Consider the following 19,174-nt stretch of genomic DNA (forward strand, 5'->3'; position numbering starts at 1 on the left):
CCCACCCTCCCCGCGTCTCCTTTCTCTGCCCACCGCTCTGCCCTGCGTCCCTACCCCCCAGCTCCCCCCAGCGGCCTGGTGGCACCTGGGAGGTGTCCGGAGCGGCATGGATTCCGCAGACGCCGAGTACCCCCTGAGTGCCCAGCTCTTCGGAGTCCGGGCGGAAGACAGCTGCCCCCGTTCGTAGAAGCAGGCAGGGCCCCGGCCCCGTTAGGCATCATTTTGTCCTCACAGCAAACCTAGAGGGTAGGTACTCATTCTCTCTGTCATGCAAGAGAAAATCCTGAGGCCTAAAGAAGTTAACTGGCCCAGGATCGCTCCGCTACGAAGTGTGTGAAAAGACAGTCTGTGTTCAGGGGCAGCAGACAGGTCCCCTGGCAAGAATAGTGCAAAACAGAGGTGAGTGCTTTCTGCGTCGAGGTAGGAACGTGCTTGCGAGGCAGGGGCAGGAGAGGGCAGGGGCCCGGCCTCTGCTCTCCGCTCCCTTCCCGGCCTGTGCCTCTGATTTGAGCTGGGCTCCGAGGGAAGGCTAGGATTTCAGGTCTGGAGGACGGCAGGGGGGCACAGAGGGGCGCCCCGCGTGCTCAAGGAACGAAAAGGTGGCCTGGCACCTGGAAAAGACGGCTTTAGTCGTCAGGCAGTGGGAGAGGAGGCTGCAGGGAATTGAAAGGGCTTTGAATACCTGGACTTCCCCGCCATGGGCGAGGAGCTGTTGAAGGATCTGGAATTCTCTCACCATCAGCCCCTCTCAAGCAGAGTTTTCTGCTTCCCTGGCGGAAGTCCGGGGCAGCACCATATTGTCCAGCCGCACTTTAGTAAGGAGCTGGGCCTGAGCAGAAACAGTCGCCCCTCCCACCAAAGAGTGCGAAGGCCTTACATGCGGCACCCTGGCTCGTTCAAGTGGTAAGAAAACCGTATAGATGCCTTAGCGTTTCTACAGCAGGAGTTTGTGCAGATGCCCTTTCCTGCAGTGCAAAGGTGGCCGCGACGGCAGTCAAGTGCACTTGGAGGCCGAGCGACTGGGACTTCAGTGGATGGGGAGCTGGGTGATGAAGCGAGAGGACACTTCTGGAGGATACTCTTGGAGGCCGAGACCAAAGGGCTGGGACTGATCAGAGAGGGCGAGCAGGGGCAGGGGTAGAGGTGCCAGCCCAGTGCAGTCCCGGCCACCTCAGGGCAGAACACCTGCCTCTGGAGAGCAGGGGTTGCACCCACATCCAGTTGTCATCCTCCACAGCTCTCTGTCTATCCAGCTCCTCCCCATCCTTTGAGACGGCAGCTAAAACCCTTCTTCAGGTCAGAGGTCATCTGGTCCAGCCTCCCCACAACCAACCAGATTCTCCCATGCTCCATCCTTGACAGTTTTTTTTTTTTTCCGGTTTCCCTTCAGACTCTCCTGTCACTGTTTTCTGAGGTGTCCACCTGTGTTCTACTTCTCAGTGACTTTCTCTAAATGAATCCACAGTGTTTGCTAGTAGTCACTTTATTTTGCAAACAGTCACCAACCATTTGTTCAGGACCCATTTCCAGAATGTTGTAAGGAACTGTCGATCCGCAGGCGCTGCCGGGAAAAGGCCCGGTAGTGGGGTCCCCTGTCGGACCCCCAGGTGCGACCCTGCAGTGCGGGTGGGTAGGTGGGCCGGCCCTTTCACTTTCCTCAACTGCCGGTCCTTCGAGCCACCGTGCGAACTTCCCAGCACCAGGGAAGTCGCTGGCTGAGGAAGCACCACGACTTCACGACGGGTGCCGTGTGTATAAGAGTCAAACCTAATGGCATGTGTCACCTCCCCCACAGTCTGTAAGGTGTGTCGCTGAGCCTGGGACAGCTACAAGAATGTCTGAGACCATAATTCTTCCCTTGGGAGGCGGGGCAGGGGAGAAAAAGTCAATCTCGGGGGCCCAGGGGACTCATGCTGTAGCAAAGTCTAACTTTGGTGGAGATTTGCAGTAATGGTGCTTTTTGTTTGGGGAGGGGGTGGGTGGCTGGGGAGGGGACAAAATCGGGTTGTCTTGTGGGGAGAGGAATTAGCCGTTAGATTTTGATGTTTATTAAAAAGAGACACGAGATGCTTTTTTAAAAAAGCAGTTGAGCAATGCCCTTGTTTGTGCCGTTTCAGTGAACCAGCTGTTTTTTTGCTAGGTCATCGTCGGTAGACAGTTCCTGTGCGATTATGATGGGAGGTACTGGCTGGGCTCTAGTAAATCTGCAGTTTGCTGTTTCTCCACTAAAACACCCCAGCAGTGCTCAGTCACCGTTTATTTAGCAGAATTGCACTGGGCGCCTGCCTCGGGCCATGCGCTGTGCCATGAAAGGGGGCGGTGAGGTGGACACGGGAGCTGACCGTAGGGTGGTGAGCATCACCAAGGGGTCTGCACGGCGTGCTGCGAAAGCCTGGAGGAAGGCAGGAGCCCAGACATGGGTGACGTCTGAGACACCCAGGGGAGCTAACCAGTAGGCTGAGCTCTGGCAAGCGGCAGAGGGATTCCCACTTTTCACATGCTAACCCCTGCCCCCAGCCCGGCTCCCCCTCGCCTACGGGAGCTGGGCCCATGGAACGTGGCCGGTGGACTAATTGATGGTGATCTTCTGTCTTTATTTCTGAAAGATTTCTCCGTGGACAATGGCAGCTACGATTCAGGCCATGGAGAGGAAGATCGAATCGCAGGCTGCCCGCTTGCTTTCCCTAGAAGGTCGAACTGGCATGGCCGAGAAGAAGCTGGCCGACTGCGAGAAGACGACCCTGGAGTTCGGGAACCAGCTGGAGGGCAAGTGGGCCGTGCTGGGGACGCTGCTGCAGGAGTACGGGCTGCTGCAGAGGCGGCTGGAGAACATGGAGAACCTGCTGAGGAACAGGAACTTCTGGGTCCTGCGGCTGCCCCCGGGCAGCAAGGCGGAGGCCCCCAAGGTAACCCTGGGCCCCTGGGGTGGGACAGCCTAAGGGACCGTGCCTATAAGTGTGGGTGAGCGTGCATGAGGCTTGTGGTTCCAGGCGCCCGTGACCTTTGATGACACGTCTCTGTTTCTCTGAGCAGGAGTGGGGCAAGCTGGACGAGTGGCAGAAGGAGCTCTACAAGCACGTGATGAGGGGCAACTACGAGACGCTGGTCTCCCTGGGTGAGGCTCGATACTCGTTTCTCTGTTCAGTGTGATCTGGGGAGCCTCGGACCTCTCTTCATGCTGGTGGGCTTTATCACAAGGATACATAAATCTCTAGAAACCTTGATCATGCAGAGTCACCTCCTCTCCCTAACAATGAGCGCTAGTGATTCAGTTGACAGGTCCCCTCTCCGTGGTGTGAAGTTCACGGGATGCCAGACCGCGGGGCCGGGGGCCTGGCCCCTCTCCTAGCCAGGCGTGGGGCATGGCTGTTTTTGTCCTGCTGAGAACTTGAAGCGGAGAAGGCTCCCACCACTCTCAGATCTGGGATAGTATCAACCCGCATTTGAGAAAGACTTCCTTTTAGCCTTCTCTTATTGAGCTGTGTGGTCTTGACCGACACGCCTCTGGGTCGGTGGAGAACGTGGGCAGACGGCGCTGCTTGCAGCCAGCACCGTCTTCATGCTCGAGACTTTGCTCTGCGAGACCCAGAAGCTGCTTCTGTTCTTCTCCTGTGACGCCCCGCGGAGAGAAGGCCCGGGCTTGTTTCTTCTGGGCATGTGACCCCAGATCTGGAGGCAGGAAGGCATCCTCAGTGTGATGTTGTATTTCGGTTTGCAGAAATGTCCCACTTCTTAACGTGGAGACTGTCCCCGAGTTTCTTCACCTCGGCACTGTGACATTTTGAGCCAGGTGATTCTGTGGGGGGCTGTTGCGTGTGGCAGGATATTCAGCAGCACCCCGGCCTTCCCCCACCAGCTACCAGTAGTACCTCTCCCCCAGACCCCAGTCGTGACGACCAAAAATGTCTCTAGGGGGGACAAAATTGCCCTTATGAATAAATTTCATTTCTTGGCTGTTCTTGGGAACCACGTGGCAGAGCTGACCTTGTATCTCTCCGCAGACTACGCCATCTCCAAGCCCGAGGTCCTCTCCCAGACCGAGCAAGCAAAGGAGCCGTGCAGCTGGCGCCGCGCCGGCCCGAAGGTTCCAGACGTTCCCGTGGACCCGAGTCCAGGTGCGGGGCTGGGAGGGGACCGGGGAGCCACCAGGCGATCGGCTGAAAACAGACGTAAAAGGCCGGGGAGGGTGTGGCGTCTCCGTTTTGTTTGACGGTTAGGACCCGTGGCCTGCTCAGCCGGCCCTTCGGGAACACTTTCCAGGGTGGGAACATGCCGCAAACCTAGTCTTTCAGGCCAAGAGACAGCTGGTGCCACCAGATTAGGGGAAGTGAAGGAAGGACACTGATATGGGAAGGTAGGAGTCTATTAAAGACAAAATTTAATTCGCTCATAGCTTTACGAGGAGTCAGCCTTGCCTTTAGTCAACAGCCAAATCCGATTTACATTCATTAGTAGTCACAGGACAGTGATCTGTGAGGCGCACGCTCACCACGTCTCGGTGTGGGTTAGAACCGCAGGCTTATTTAAGGTGAACTTGGACACCCGCTGTCACGCGCAGATTTTCCTGGAGCCAGTCAGCACCTTTGAAGGTTAAGGGTAGGACAGGTCGATACAGGAGACGAGCCGCGTGACTGAACTGAAGCCTGTGGCGGGTTGCGGGGTAAACGACAGTCTGTCCCTTGACCAGCGAGACCTGCCTCCTCCACAAGACCCCTTGTCTGTCCCCCACCTCGGTTTCCATTTATCCGAACACCTGTGTGACTGAAAAGTTACCGTGTTTAATTGGTGACGAACGTGTCGCGTCTCCCGCGTTTGCTGTTCCATCACAGGCAGACCCTTGCTTTTCCGAGGGCAGACAGTGCAGAGCCAGCCGTGTCGTCAGCACCGGGAGAGCGTTCGCCGGTTTAGGTGCCAAGGACAGTCTGGGAGCTGGAGGACAGAATGGCAGAGCGGGTTCTGGCACAGGGGGCCTGCCGCTTCTCAGCCCGGGTGGGAGGTTCGAGGTGGGCTTGTTCTGTCATGTTGATGACATACGTGGACGCCTCTCTGCTTTCCACACGGTCATAATGAGAGCGAATGGGGCCTGGAAATACGGCGGCTGCTGGCCAGAGCCCCACGGGCCCTGTCCTCCGACACGCGTGAACGCCACGCTGCCTGAGCCCATCGTCTGGAACCCTGTGTGGCCTTATACCCCACCGCCTCAGCGCAGGAAGCCCAGACCCCTGCTCGCCTGTCCGGGCTCGGTGCGGCCCATCAGACCCCCTCCCCACTTATCTCCAGCTCCTGACCCCCCACTGAGCTTTGTGGCACTCAGTGCTGAGCAAGACCCCCGACCCTCAGGCTCTTTTCTGAGCGTCCGGCCCATTCTTGCTCACAGGAGACCCGGCTCCCACAGGGGCACCGAGTCCCTCGCAGCCCTGCCCTTGCCCAGGAGCCTCTGCCCCTGGCCTGGCAAAGCCCGTGTCCTTGTTCCTCTTGCCCTCTGGGCCAGTGTCCCCCCTCCTCCCTGGAAACCCACACCTTTGGATCAAATGCCTGCTGTCCGTTTCCCGCCTGCTGCACACCGCTGGGCCTCCCTCCCTCCCGTCTCTTCCCGCTGTCACCCTTGGCGACGGCGGCCTCCACGAGGATGGTCTTTCAAACACCTGGCCTCTCCGTTCTTTTGCCTCCCACCTTCCACTCCCTCTCTGCCACCCGCCGTGGTCGTTCCCCTGACTGCTGGGACAGTAATGCACCCCTTCCTTCGTCTCTAAGCACACCCTCCCTGTCCTCCTGTGCTCGCAAATCACACGTCCTGGGGCCCTGACTCCAGCTCTTGCCCTCGGCTCCCGTGAGCCCCCGTCCTGCTGCCTTTGCTCTGCCCATCTCGGCTGCGTTCCCTCTTGGCCCAGCCCGGGTTCCGGGCCCATCATCACTCCCCAGCAGCCGCACGTGGCTGGAAGGACCCCTCGTCCCCAGCGGTTTCTCACCAGGGAGTTGGGGTGTTCGGCGCTGCCCTGCGGTCACTCAGTGTCTCCTCGGTCCACTCAGGAGCCCAGAGGTTGGCCAGCTACGGCCCACAGGCCAAATCACCCATCTGTTTCTGTAGTGTGTGAGCTTAGAATAGTTTTTATATTGAAGAAATATTTAATTGGAAAAAAAAAAAAAAAACAGAACAAAATACTGTCACAGCCCTCACCACCCCACCTGCTCATCCGCCTCCATCTGTGCCCAGTTCTCTGTTTGCTCCTGTGACTGTGACAAACCGTTGACCTCCAGTTAAATATCCTCCACTCGGCACTAGATCCCATCCCAGGCCACCTTCTCAAGGCCTCGGGCCCAGCATCCTCACCTGCCTCCCTCGTCCCCACCCGCACCTCCCGCCTCACTCCTGATCTGGATACAGACATCCCCCCCCAGCAGGTATCGTCTGTTAGGTATTTCCTATTTATAGACTTACGTATGTCTGTCTGCCCCTCCATTAGACCGTAGATTTCAAGAAGACAAGAACTTTTATCTGTTCTTGTCCTGTGATCGTTCTGGGCACCTAGAATACTGCCTAGCACAGAGCAGGAATTCAATAAGTATTTGCTGACTTATGCTGTGTTTTGTAACTTAAAATATGTGTGTACAAAAAAACATATTTCTGACACAGTTTAAATCCCTTTGTAGATCTCGGTCTCCGGCCCGCCCTGGGTCACCGCTGTCCTCAAGTCGGCGTTTACCTTTCCATCCACATTTTAAAACTTCCATAATGTACATGTGTGGCCACAAATAATACACAGTGTGGTTTTCTGTGATTTGAAAAATTACATAAATGTCCTTATATTTATCACTCGCTATTCCGTATTTTAGACTTCTCTCTGTGGATGCGTATAGATCAAGTTGATTCATTTTAACAGATGCCTAATATTCCAAAAGCAACCAAATTACAATTTATTATCCCTTCCTCCACCCAGTGGCACTTAAGCCATCCCTGATTTTTCCCTCGCACAAGTGGTGCTGCGGTGAACACTCTCGGACGTGCCTCTTTGTGTCCACGTGCTGACGTCTCCCTGGGGACTAGCCCCGGGGAGGCCTGTGTCACTGAGCATGCTGGTCTGCAGCTCTGCCGTGGCCACAGTGGTCTCCCTATGGGTGACGAGCTGGTACCACTGCCCAGCGGTTGGGAAGTACCTGTTTTCTTACATCTTTGCCCACTTTTCAGAATTAGATTTTTGCCAGTCTGCTGGAGGTGAAATATCTCGTTTTAATTTGCCTTTTCTCGGCTGTTAGAGATGTCGAGCATCCTTATCAGAGGTTTATTTGGCTTCTCCAGTGGAATGTCATCTTCTGTTTTTCTACTGTAGTTTTCATTTTCTTATTGGCCCAGGACTTCTTTACATAGGTTCTAGACCCTTGTCTGTTCTTTGCATTATAAATGTCTTCTCCCAGCCCACAACGGGTCTTATCATTTTACAGTTCTTGTACAGAAGTTTAAATTTGGGTAGAGGCAACTCACCAGTCTTTTTCTTTATGATCTGTGCTTTTTCTGTCTTAAGATACCCTTCCCTGCCTCACTCTAGGTCGGAAATACATCCTCCAGTCTTTCCTTATAAAACTCTGAAAGTTTCGCTTTTCACATTTAAGTCTTTAATCCATCTAGATTTAATATTTGTGTAGGAGAATTGCATGGGAGAATTAAATTTTTTTTTCCCCACGACATCCGACTTCTGACAAAGTTCACTGAATATGCTGCCTTTTCTGTGATGATTTGCGATGCCATTTGGTCATAAACCAGGTTTCCGCACGTGCACACACAGTTTTGAGCCCCTTTCTTCTGTTTCTCGGGCTCTTTGCTCATCCCTGCACCAACACTGACCACGCTTCAGAGGAGGCCCGGATGTGTGGCAGACCCAGGCTTCTCTGCTGGCTCTCCAGAACTTTTCACGGCTGCTCTTGGACCTTTATTCTATATGAGTTTCAGAATCTTTATGTCAAGTTCTCAGAAAATCCTGTTGGAATTTGGATGAGGATTACATTTACTTTATAACCTCGTTTCTGGAGACTTCTCATTACAACCCTGAGCCCCTCCATCCATGGGAAGACTTATCTGTTGGAGGCTTCTGTGTGGCTTCAAGAAAGTTTGACAGTTTTCTCTTGAGAGTTGTTATTTCTGTTGTGAGTGGGACTTTTAAATCAATTACATGTTTTAAGCACTCATTAGGAGTATACGGCTATGCCCTTGACTTTGATTAGTAAAGAGACATTCTGCTCAACTCTCTTATTAAAATGTCTTGTTATTTTAGATTCTCCCGGGGTATTTCATGGGGACAGTGGTTCTCTTCACAGATGACACGAAAGTTATCTCTTCTTTTTAAATGTTTATAACTTTATCTTTCTTGTTTAGCAGTGTGGCTAGGACCTTGACGAGTAGTAGCGGTGATAGCTGGCATCCTTGTCTATGGATGCTTGGATGCTTCTAGAGTGTCAGCAATAAGGATGGTTTTTGCCAAAGACTTTTGAAGATACTCTAAGCTTCAAGAAGTTTCCTTCCACTGCAGGTTAAAGTTTTTACTGTGAACAAGTGTTGTATTGTACCAAATGTTATTTTTTAAATACTTTCATTTCTTTAAAATATTGTTCTCTGTATTATATGTATAACATAATGCAGAACAAAATTCTGAATAAACAAAATACAGAACAAAATTAAGGCAAAATTTAGAGACTGACGGTGAACACCCATATTCCACAAACCCCAGCATAAGAAGTAGCTCACGGCCAGACCCTTCTGAGACCCCACTGTCTCTCCCTGGTCCCAGGCCCCTCCCTCCCTCTCACAGATAAATAGAAAGTTCACAAACAGACATAGCCCCTTGCTTTTCTTTACGTTTTTATTCCCTGTGTTTGTGTTCCTGAATAACATTATTTCGTTTTGCCTGTTTTTGAACTATTTATGAGTCATCCGTGTTGATGCAATATAGCTGTAGTTCGTGTTCACGACGTTCGACTCGTCAGTTTTCTGTTTTGTGGATGTAACGTGATGCGTTTATCTTTTTTACTGTTGGTGGGTGTTTGCGTTGTTTCTAACTCCTTCGCTTTTAGGAAAATTCTTATGCATGTATAAAAGTTTCTCTAGGTGTAGAACCAGGAGCGGAGGCACGGAGTCTTAGGAAAGAGGCATGTTCGACCTTTCCAGGTAATGTCTGAGTGTCCTCTGAGGCGGTGGCACCTGGCAGCGCCCCTCAGCGGGACTCAGGGGCTCCCACCGCACCTCATGCTCACCAGCCCTGGAAATGCTTCATATCTTAATTTCTGCCTATCTGGTGGGAATGAAATGGTTTAAAATTTGTAGTTGAAAACATGCATTTTCCTAATGAATGAGATTGAACATTATGTATCCTCTGTGTATGAGCCACTTGTCATTCTTCCGTAAAATATGTGTTTAAGTCTTTTGTCCATTTTTCTTTTCAGTTGTTTTCTCTTTATTTACTGATTCGTAAGAGTTCTTTACATATGCCGAATATTAATCTCTTTGTCGGATATGTGTATCACTGATCGATGGTATATTTTAAAGAACGAATGCTTTTAATTTTAATATACTTGCATTTACTAGTTTTTACCTTTATGGTTTATCCTTATGTCATAGACAATTAAGAAATGTTTTTCTACCTCAAGTTCCTAATACTCTAGCTCACATTTTCTACCAAAGGTTTTTCCTTTCACGTTCAAGTCGTTGATCGGTCTGGAAGGGGGTTTCGAGATGGTGGGAGGTCGGGACCCTGGGTCTTTCTCACTGGTGCTTTGGGTCTTCTTTCCCTTTGCTCTGTTCAGTAACCTTTCAAATTACCCCGTCAGATTCCATGAAAATCTCGTTGGGGCTACGGTTGTTCTCACATTCACTCTGTTAGTCATTTTGAGTAGAATCGGCCCTTTTGCTCGCATGAGGCATGTCGTCTGTGAATGTTATAAGTCCCTCCATTTAGCTTGTCTGTAATGTCTCAGTGAAGTTTTATAATTTTCTCCAAAAAAGGTCTTGTACATTTGTTAGATGTATTCCTAGATTTCTTGCATGTTTTTAGTCGCTAGTGTCGGTGGTACCTTTTTTAACTTGCATTTTCTATTTGTCGCTGGTGTGTGCTCAGGGTTTGGGGGAGGAGTGACCTGTCTCCCGGTGCTTTTTCTCATGCCACAGGGCCTCGGTGATGTGACTCTCTGTGTGTGTGCCTGAAGAAGGTCTTACAGTTTTCCCTTGAGAGTTGTTATTTCACCAGGGACATGGAGAGTTTAGGACAAGCTCAGTCCTGCCCGTCCTCCCCTTAGGCAGCTGGCCGCCCCCAGGGCACAGGGCCTGTGCTGCTCTGCTGGGGCAGCCTCTCCAACCATGGTCTGGCAGGTGACTTCCTGGTCCTAGGGTCTTGCCTGCAGATAAAACCTGCTTCCTCAATTATCCATAATAAAAATAGTTTACCCACCCTTACGCTCCATCCTCTTTAGTTTTATGTCCTGTTTGTTGTGATCCATGACGAAAGATTTGATGATTCCCAAATTTTTAAAAGGTAATCATATGATCTATAGTAATAAGAATTTTTTGTTTCTTTTCAAATCTTTCTGATTTATTTTTCTCTTATTGTGCCTGCTGAGAACTCCCAGAAAATCCTTAAGCAGAAATGATGATAACAGGTATCCTATTGGTTCATAATTTTAAAGAGAATGCTTTTTAACTTTTCACTTGAGTATAATATTTGTGAAAGTTTTCGTTGATCAGTGCCCTTTATCAGGTTAAAGAAGTTTCCTGTATTTCTGGTTGGCTACATATTTCTAAGAGAAATAGCTTTGAATTTTTATAGAATGCTCTTTGGGTGTCTGTTGAGATGATTATATGATTTTTCTCCTTTAACCTGCTAATACGGTAAATGCGTTGTGTTCTAATGTTGAACCAACTTTGTGATCTTGGAATAAACCTAGCTTGGTTATGACCCTTTATACACATTGCTAGAGTTAGTACTAATTATCTTGTTTAGGATTTTTGAATCTTTATGACACTGGCCTATAATTTTCCTTTCCTCAGACTATTTTTAGTTTGGATAGTAAAGATATAAGCTACGATGTATTCCCTTTGTTTTTATTTGCTCGTGGAATTTGTGTGGTATTGGAATTATCTATTCCTTGAATGTTTAGCAGAAAACACCAGTGAGGCCATCTGGACCTCAAGTTTTTTTTGTAGGGGAGATTTCTGTCTACGAATTTAAGTTCTTTAACAGTTATAGGACTATTCAGTTTTTCCATTCCTTCTTTAGTAAGTTTAGGCAAGGTATAGTTTTTCTGAGGAATTTCTTCATTCCCCCAGAGTTTTCTTACTACTTGGAATAACATGCATGATATGCTCTTTATCTTTTTAATCTCTGCTGCATCTGTAATTAGGTCCCCATGAATTCTTCATATTAGTTATTAGTACTTTCTCTTTTTCTGTAAAGAATCTTGCTAGAGATATACTCGTTTATGTTCTTTTCAAAGAACCAGCTCTTGGCTCTCTGTATTTTTTTTTTTTTAATTAATTTACACTTTCATGTTGTTGCTTTTACTTTTTAAAAGGGTTTTGTTGATGTTTTTCTCTTTTGTAACAGCTTGCATTAACTGCTTGACCCACTAATTTTCAACTCGTCTCCTCTTTTAATATAAGCATATGGAGCTGTAAAATTTCCTAGAGTACCATTGTGGATACAGCCTACCCATTTTGATAAACAATATTTTCATTAGCATTGGGTTCCAAATGTCTTCTCATTTTCATTGTGATTTGTCCATGGAGCCTTGGATTATTTAGAAAGCATATGTGTATGTATATATGTATATGTATGTGTATGTGTATGTTTAATTTTAGTACCTATGGGGAATTTAGGGATCTGTCACTGATTTCTAACAAAATGTTAGAAAATAGGTCTGTAAAATACTAATCTTTTCAATTTTACTGAGGTTTGTTTCACAGCCTAGAAAATGTCCATTTTTTCCTTAATGCTCTGTGTAGCTTGAAAGGCTTGTATTTTCCTTGTCTGTAGAGTCTACCTAAGTCTTTGATCAGGTTTGTTAATAGTGGTGTTCGAATTTCCTAGAACCTTTAGTCAGCAAGATTTATCAATCACAGAAAGAAGTTTGTTGAAATTCTGCACAACGAAGGTGGATTTTTGTTCATTTCGCCTGGAATTCTGTCAGTTTGCTTTATTATTTTGGAGCTACGTTGTTAGATTAAAATTTTAGAATTATTTTATCTTCCTGGTCAATATACCATTGTGCAGTCGTCCTCTTTTATGAATATTTTTATTTTTGAAGTCTGTTTCATCTGATGTGGTATAGCTACATCTTTTTTTTTAATGTTTATTCTGGCTCAGTGTATCTTTTATTCTTTTACATGGCTTCTGCATCCTTCTGTTTCAGGTGTGTGTCTCACAGACAGCGTATAGCTCTCAGTTCCTTGCTTGTCTTTACTCTGATCACCTTTGCCTTTTAAATGTCCAGAACAACAGGCACATGTGGCCGTTGAGCCCGTGGAAAATGCTATGTGGATGAAATACTTATATGTGGAAATGAACATTTTGGATATATTGGGTTAAATAAATTATATTGTTAAAATTAATTTCTCCTGTTTCTTTTTACTTTTTTCATGTAGCTACTAGAAAACCTAAAATTAGCTTCATGGCCCACATTGCTTTCTGATGGACGGTGCTGGTCTAGGCCACTTACACTGAGACCGTGGTCACCGTTGTCCTTGGATCCTTACGCTCTGTCCTACACTCTGCTGGTGGACCGTGGTCCTGCCTCGCCTTATAGTTCCTTTTTTCCCTACTCCTCCTTGGGAATTATTTAGATTTTTTTCCCCTTTTCCAACTATTATTACTTTTAATGAGTTTAGAAGTTATACGTTCTGTTTCTACTCTTTTAGAGTTGAATTCAAGAATATTTTTCTTCTAAAATACATCCTTTACTACGGCGACACCACCCTGAACAAGCCCGATCCCTTCTGGTTTCAGAAGCTAAGCAGGGTCAGGCCTCGTTAGTACTTGGATGGGAGACTACCTAGGAAGACCAGGTGCCATAGGCGTTTAAAAAATAAAATAAAATACATCCTTTAGAAGTTATTTTTTGTGGGTCTGTTGCTAATGAAGTCTCAGTTTGTATGTGTTTGTGTATGGTTTATATGTGTCTGAAAAATACCTTTATTCCATTCCTGTATTTGAAGGATATAATCCTAGTTCGAGTGTTATTTTCTCTTAACCCCTGGAAGGCAATTTGCTGCTACTGGGAACTCAGCGGCCAGTCTAGCCCTTACCCCCCTGTGGGCCACCCGCCTGCTTTCTCTGCGTGGGGGGTGGTGGGGGGTCTCTCTGTCTTCGGTGATCTGCAGTTTTACTACACCGTGTCTGGGCGTGGATTTCTTTTTCTTTATCCTGCTTTAATCATTGATATTTTTCAACAGTTTGGGAAATTTTGCAGTGTTATCTCCGAAAATACCCAAATACCCTTGTCCGCATTCACTCTACTCTCATTCTGGAGCATTTTCACATTAGTCTCTGTGACTTTCAACCTCTCCGCGTATGTTCAGCTCTGTCTCTGCTGAGTTCTGAATAATTTTTTCTCATCTATCTTCTGGTTACTTCACCATTCTCTCTTCAGTTGTTTCCGTCCTGTTTAACCTTTCGATTGGATTTTCAAATTCAATTATTTTGTAATTCTAAAGTCAGTTTATTCATTTTCAAAACCTGACTGGTCAGTTGTGGTAGTCTCCTATCGATCATAGCCTCACTCCCGACGCACATTTATTTCTCTAAATATATTAAACTTTACATTCTGTGTGTGGCGATTCCAATATCCGAAGTCTTCGCGGGTCACCCTGCGGGGTATGCTTTTGCCTCACCGGTCGAGTGCCAGGCAGGTCCTTGTTGGGATGGCGATTTGTGATTGCGAGCTCGTTCAGCCTGAAAGCTGTGTTTCAGATGTTGTCCTCTTGAGAGGCTGTGTCTGCCTCTGCTGGTCTCTGGTACCAGTGCAGACTCGGGGCCACCACAGCCCTGTGTGAGAGCTGGCACCAGACACCCTTGAGCACCGGCCTACAGTGTGTCAACTCCCAAGGCAGCTGTTCCCTGCCCCGGCCGAGGGTCAAGGTCAGAATAGGCTGGCTCCTCTGCAGGGCAGGGTTTCGCCTCCGCTTTATGTTTGGTCCCCTGGGAATGTTGCCCTTCGGGGTCTCAGCCTTCCACCCTGCTTGAGCGCCAGGCCTTTCACACTCGTGTTCCCAGAGGTGCACAGTCCGTTACAGCCCAGCAGCCGGGCCTTGGGAGACGTACCGTGGTCGATCTGGGCTTTCTTGGAGGTCTGGCCTCCGTTTGTTTTCCTTACTTTATTTCCGGGTCATCCATGTTCAAACTCGTTTTGTGTTTTTATACTTTACCAGCATTTTTAGATATTCCATGGAGGGAGTTTCTCTGCACACCTAGCTGGATACCGGAAATGGAAGGGTTGAATGCCGCTTCTCCATCTGTTGAGATGATTATATTGTTACCTGTTAACTTTGTGAGTTATATCGCTCTGTTTTCTAGAGTTAGCCTTGAGTTCTCAGGATAAACCCAATTTGTTCATAATGTATTGTCTATTTTTCTTTTTTGAAAATATATTACTGGGTTTGATTTGTAATCTTTGTATATCTGTTCATAAATGAAATTATAAGTTTTTTACATGCTGGCCTCTAGTTTGTGCAATCAAAATTATACTGGCCTCATAAAATGAGTTGACAGATATTTTCTCTCAGTGTTTTGAAGACATTTCGTTGTCTCCTGATACCCTGCTTGCTGACAGAAATCTGCCGTCAGTCCAAATATCATTCTTTTCTCTTTGGAACCTTTTAAGGTTTTCTCTTTGTCTTCGCTGCTATTGTATTTCACAGAATGCTGTCGAGGTTTATATTTTTTATTTCCTACTTAGAAATTGGTACGTTCCTTCAAACTATGGGCTTATAATGTCTTCAATTTGGAACATTCTCAGCCATTATTTCTTTACATATTCCTCTTTACTCATTTCTCTGTTCTCTCCTTCCAGGATTTCTACCCGCGTGAGTGTGAATGTCTGTCTCACTCTGTCCTCCCCATGTCTCTCAAATTCCCTTTCTTATTTTTCATATTTTTTCCGTCTCTCAGGGCCGTGCTGTGGATTATTTCCCCAGATCTGTCTTCCAGGCCACTAATTTTCTTTTCAGCTCTGTTCAGTCTGTTGTTAAGCCATCCATTGAGTTTTTCATTTCTTTTGTCATTTTCTAGAAAGTCTAGTTAGTTCTTTTTCAAGTCTTCTTTTTAAAAAATAATTTCCTGGGGGTGGCTCCATAGCGTAGTAGTTAGCACATCTGCTTTACAGACAGAAGGCCCTGGGTTCGCGCCCCAGGTGGAGCCACAGTCCATACCCCAGGCGCGCCAGGCCCCGGGTGCGCACCGCGAGCGCGTGGGAGGAGACGCCCCGCTTCAGAGATCCAGTTCTCAAGGGGAGATGACAACATCCATAGGTCAGGAGTGGAAGCAGGGGAGGAATTAAAAAGGGGGAAAAATAAAAAAATAAAAAATAATTTCCTGTTTTTCCTTAGAGATTCTGTTCCTTCATTTCTTCGACTATTTTAGACATACTCAAGTTACTGTATTTGTCAACTTATTCTTTGTTATGTAGTTCTGGGGAGTGATTTCTACTGTGACTGTCGTGCTGTTTGGCTCCTCTTTAGTTTGTAAGTTTAGTTTTTAACAGAGTCCCTCGCGGCCTGCGTCGTGGGGCAGGTCTGCGTGTGCCTGTGCTGGGCCTCCTCCTGGGTGCTGATTCCAGCCTTTCTGCGACTGTCTCAGGTCCGGGTCTCTGCACTGTGTGGGCAGTATGAATTTTGTGTGGACAGAGGATTCTGATTTCATATGGGTGCTTTTCCCACCCATGGCCCCAGAGAAGTGGGCAGCCTCCTTCTAGCCCGTTTGGACGGAGTTTTCCTGGTCCCCATCTCCCAGCTGGGACAGAGCCTCATGGCTCGTAGGTTCACACAGGCAGCTCAGCTCCCACCTCACTTGGACATCAAAGCCCAGACCCCAAGGCCTGCGTCCTGTTCCAGCAACTCCCTGGGCCACTTGGCTCCCACTTGAACTCTCGATTTGATTTTGCTTTCTCTTTGACTCTTATATCTGGAATCTTTCTTTGCATTCACTTGAACGCATGTGTGGGATTAAGGTTTGGGAGAAATTTGGGGGTAGATTTTATCTAGCATTTCTGTATTTAAAGTGAGAACAAGACCTCCCCACGGCAGCTCAGTGTTCCCCAGGGACCGGAGGTGTAGCTCTGAGAATGAGTTCATGTGTTCTCACCCTTTCCCACGCTCCCCACGTGCCCAGTACCGTGTGACCTCACGCTTTGCCCAGAAGACCCTGCAGTCCCCGCGCGCTCACACTTTCTCTTCCCCGCCCCCCCAGGCTCGTCTGCTGTCTGACCTCGGTGAGATCCATTTCCTTGGCCGGACGTGTGTCTGCTCCAGGGCTGAGGGTCCCTGATGCTGTGTGTTCACACATTCTCCCTTTCTTAGGCTCGGGGCCCCCGGTTCCTGCCCCTGACCTCTTAATGCAGATCAAGCAAGAGGGCGAGCTCCAGCTCCAGGAGCAGCAGGCTCTGGGGGTAGAGGCGTGGGCCGCCGGACAGCCGGACATCGGGGAGGAGCCGTGGGGCCTCAGCCAGCTGGACTCCGGAGCAGGAGATGTCTCCACAGATGCCACCTCTGGTGAGTGGCTGAGATGGAGGGCCGACGCCGGGAGGAGAGGCAGGGACGAGGGCCGGGCGCGGGGCAGGAGTTCCCGAAAGCTCGCAGCGTGGGAGCTGAGGGCTTTCAAACATCCCGCCTGACTAGCTTGGAAGTTTTCCCAACTTAAGGCAGGGGCTGCGCCGAATGACGCCTGCAGGCCTCCCAGGTTCGACGTGCTCTCCTGGTGTTTCTCTGCCTGTCCGCGCTGGGCCTCTAAATCACAGCCGCCTCGTGTTAAGGACGGACTCTGTGATGTCCGAGCTTCCTGGCGCCTCAGAGAGGGGCTCAGAAAACGGTTCAGGAGAGGCGGGGTCATCATGCTGGTGCAGAAAGGCCCCGGTGGGGGCTCTGGGGCTCCGGCTCTTCCTGTCCCACAGGGTTTTCCCCTAACCCACCGGCTCCGATCTCTCCTCATCGCAGGCGTCCACACCAACTTTTCAACCACTATCCCACCGACTTCCTGGCAGGCGGACCTCCCTCCCCACCACCCCTCCTCCGCGTGCTCGGACGGGACCCTGAAGCTCAACGCAGCGGCCTCCACGGAAGGTACAGGTGGCAGAGAGGGTGGGAAGGGCCGCCCCCCGATCCCCCGTTCTCGGTGGCGAACTGCGGCATTCAGGTATCCGCGGTGGAGGGGCCGTCCAGCCCCGCCTCTTCCTCCTTCCGACTCCTTAGCTTGAGCAGCCTCCCTTGAACTTGCCCACGTTTCCGGCTGCTCTTTCCTCGTGCTGAGTGTCAGGCCTGATAGGTCGATCCCTTGAGAGGATGCACCTCCTGCCCAGACTCAGCCTGGCTTTTCTCTGGCGTGGGAGAGACCGAACCACACCACACTGGGACGCTTCGTAGAGAGCGGCGCCGCCAGACAGGGGTCTGAAGGCCAGGATTGGGGCGAACAACTCCCAAGTTTATGCGTTACTTCTCTGTTTGTTTCTGCTTTGAAGGCCAGTTATCTGTTACTTTAACATGTAATTACCCAAAAATGCGTAAAAGCTTAGATCCCTGATATAAAACTTCAGGATATGAAATGGAAGGACTTTTACGTCAAACACAGTTTTCCTACTTCTCTAATATTTTATCGCTAGCCGGCTCCTTTATTGGATGCTCGCTGCTCCCACATGGCACGCGGCGTGACTTCAGGCCTCTTAGGCGCTTTAAGCCTCACCCAGCCCGGTGACAGGGTGTTCGCAGACGCGCCGCTGGTTAGGAAGTTACTGCTGGTCCGTGCGGAGCCACCGCGCTGTCGCAGGTCTGCCTGAGCCCCAACCCTGGGCTTTCGCCCCTTGGGTACGTCGCCCCCGGTGGTGAGAGTTCCCTCCTCAGGAGAAAGTCACGATTCGCCTTAACGGCCAAAGTGGAATTGGGACCCGGTGAGCAGATGCCACGGCTGCTTTACTGGCGGTGAAGGTTTTAGGACAGAGGTGTCCTCAGGGCTTGGGGCAGCTGCATGGCCACTTGGGAGACGCTCTGCTGAGCTGGATCCTGAGGCGTGTGGGGTTCAGTGTAGTGACAGTGGGGACCAGGAGCTGCTGGATCTCCAGATAAAAGTATCAGATCTTCGCTTTCTAAGCAGGCGAGGGGACAGAATGATACCTGGCCTTTCTGTCTCTCTCAGCAGATGTAAAAATTGTGATCAAAACAGAAGTCCAAGAAGAGGAGGTGGTGGCCACACCAGTGCACCCTACTGACCTAGAGGCCCACGGGCCCCTGTTTGGACCGGGGCAGGCCACCAGGTTCTTCCCCAGTCCGGTCCAGGAAGGAGCCTGGGACAGCCAGGGCGGCTCGTTCCCCAGCCAGGACCCTGTGCTGGGGCTGAGAGAGCCCGCCAGGCCTGAGCGGGACATGGCTGAGCCCAGCCCGGCGGTGGCCCAGGACGAGGCCCCTCCAGGGGACTGGCTCTTTGGGGGGGTCCGGTGGGGCTGGAATTTCAGGTGTAAGCCTCCCGTGGGCCTGAACCCGAGGACTGGGCCTGAGGGTCTGCCCTTCCCCTCCCCTGACAACGGAGAGGCTGTGCTGGACCCCGGCCAGGCCCCGAGACCCTTCAGTGACCCCTGTAAATACCCTGGCCGGACCAAAGGCTTCGGCCACAAGCCAGGCCTGAAGAAGCACCCAGCGGCGCCCCCGGGGGGGCGGCCCTTCACCTGCGCCACGTGCGGGAAGAGCTTCCAGCTGCAGCTGAGCCTGAGCCCTCCCCTGACAACGGAGAGGCTGTGCTGGACCCCGGCCAGGCCCCGAGACCCTTCAGTGACCCCTGTAAATACCCTGGCCGGACCAAAGGCTTCGGCCACAAGCCAGGCCTGAAGAAGCACCCAGCGGCGCCCCCGGGGGGGCGGCCCTTCACCTGCGCCACGTGCGGGAAGAGCTTCCAGCTGCAGCTGAGCCTGAGCGCGCACCAGCGCAGCTGCGGGCTGCCCG

At 50.0% G+C, this 19,174-nt stretch overlaps 1 protein-coding gene across 1 annotated transcript; it reads left to right on the forward strand.

The window, feature by feature from the left end:
• The first annotated feature begins 13 nt into the window (after positions 1–13).
• ZNF746 (zinc finger protein 746) lies at positions 14–19,060 on the forward strand. Its single transcript, XM_025039005.1, has 6 exons — positions 14–2,906; positions 3,034–3,115; positions 4,002–4,115; positions 16,550–16,741; positions 17,183–17,308; positions 18,378–19,060. Exons 1-6 carry the CDS (start codon positions 2,622–2,624, stop codon positions 19,058–19,060), a joined length of 1,482 nt encoding a protein of 493 aa, XP_024894773.1. The 5' UTR covers positions 14–2,621.
• The last annotated feature ends 114 nt before the right edge of the window (positions 19,061–19,174 follow it).

Source organism: Pteropus alecto, unplaced genomic scaffold, assembly GCF_000325575.1.
Source record: "Pteropus alecto unplaced genomic scaffold, ASM32557v1 scaffold48, whole genome shotgun sequence".
Lineage (NCBI taxonomy): Eukaryota > Metazoa > Chordata > Mammalia > Chiroptera > Pteropodidae > Pteropus > Pteropus alecto.

Coding starts and splice junctions, on each gene's coding strand:
- ZNF746 (XM_025039005.1), top strand. CDS start 2,622: ATGGCAGCTACGATTCAGGCCATGGAGAGGAAGATCGAATCGCAGGCT. Junction 3,116..4,001: donor CGAGACGCTGGTCTCCCTGG/GTGAGGCTCGAT, acceptor ATCTCTCCGCAG/ACTACGCCATCTCCAAGCCC. Junction 17,309..18,377: donor CGCAGCGGCCTCCACGGAAG/GTACAGGTGGCA, acceptor CTCTCTCAGCAG/ATGTAAAAATTGTGATCAAA.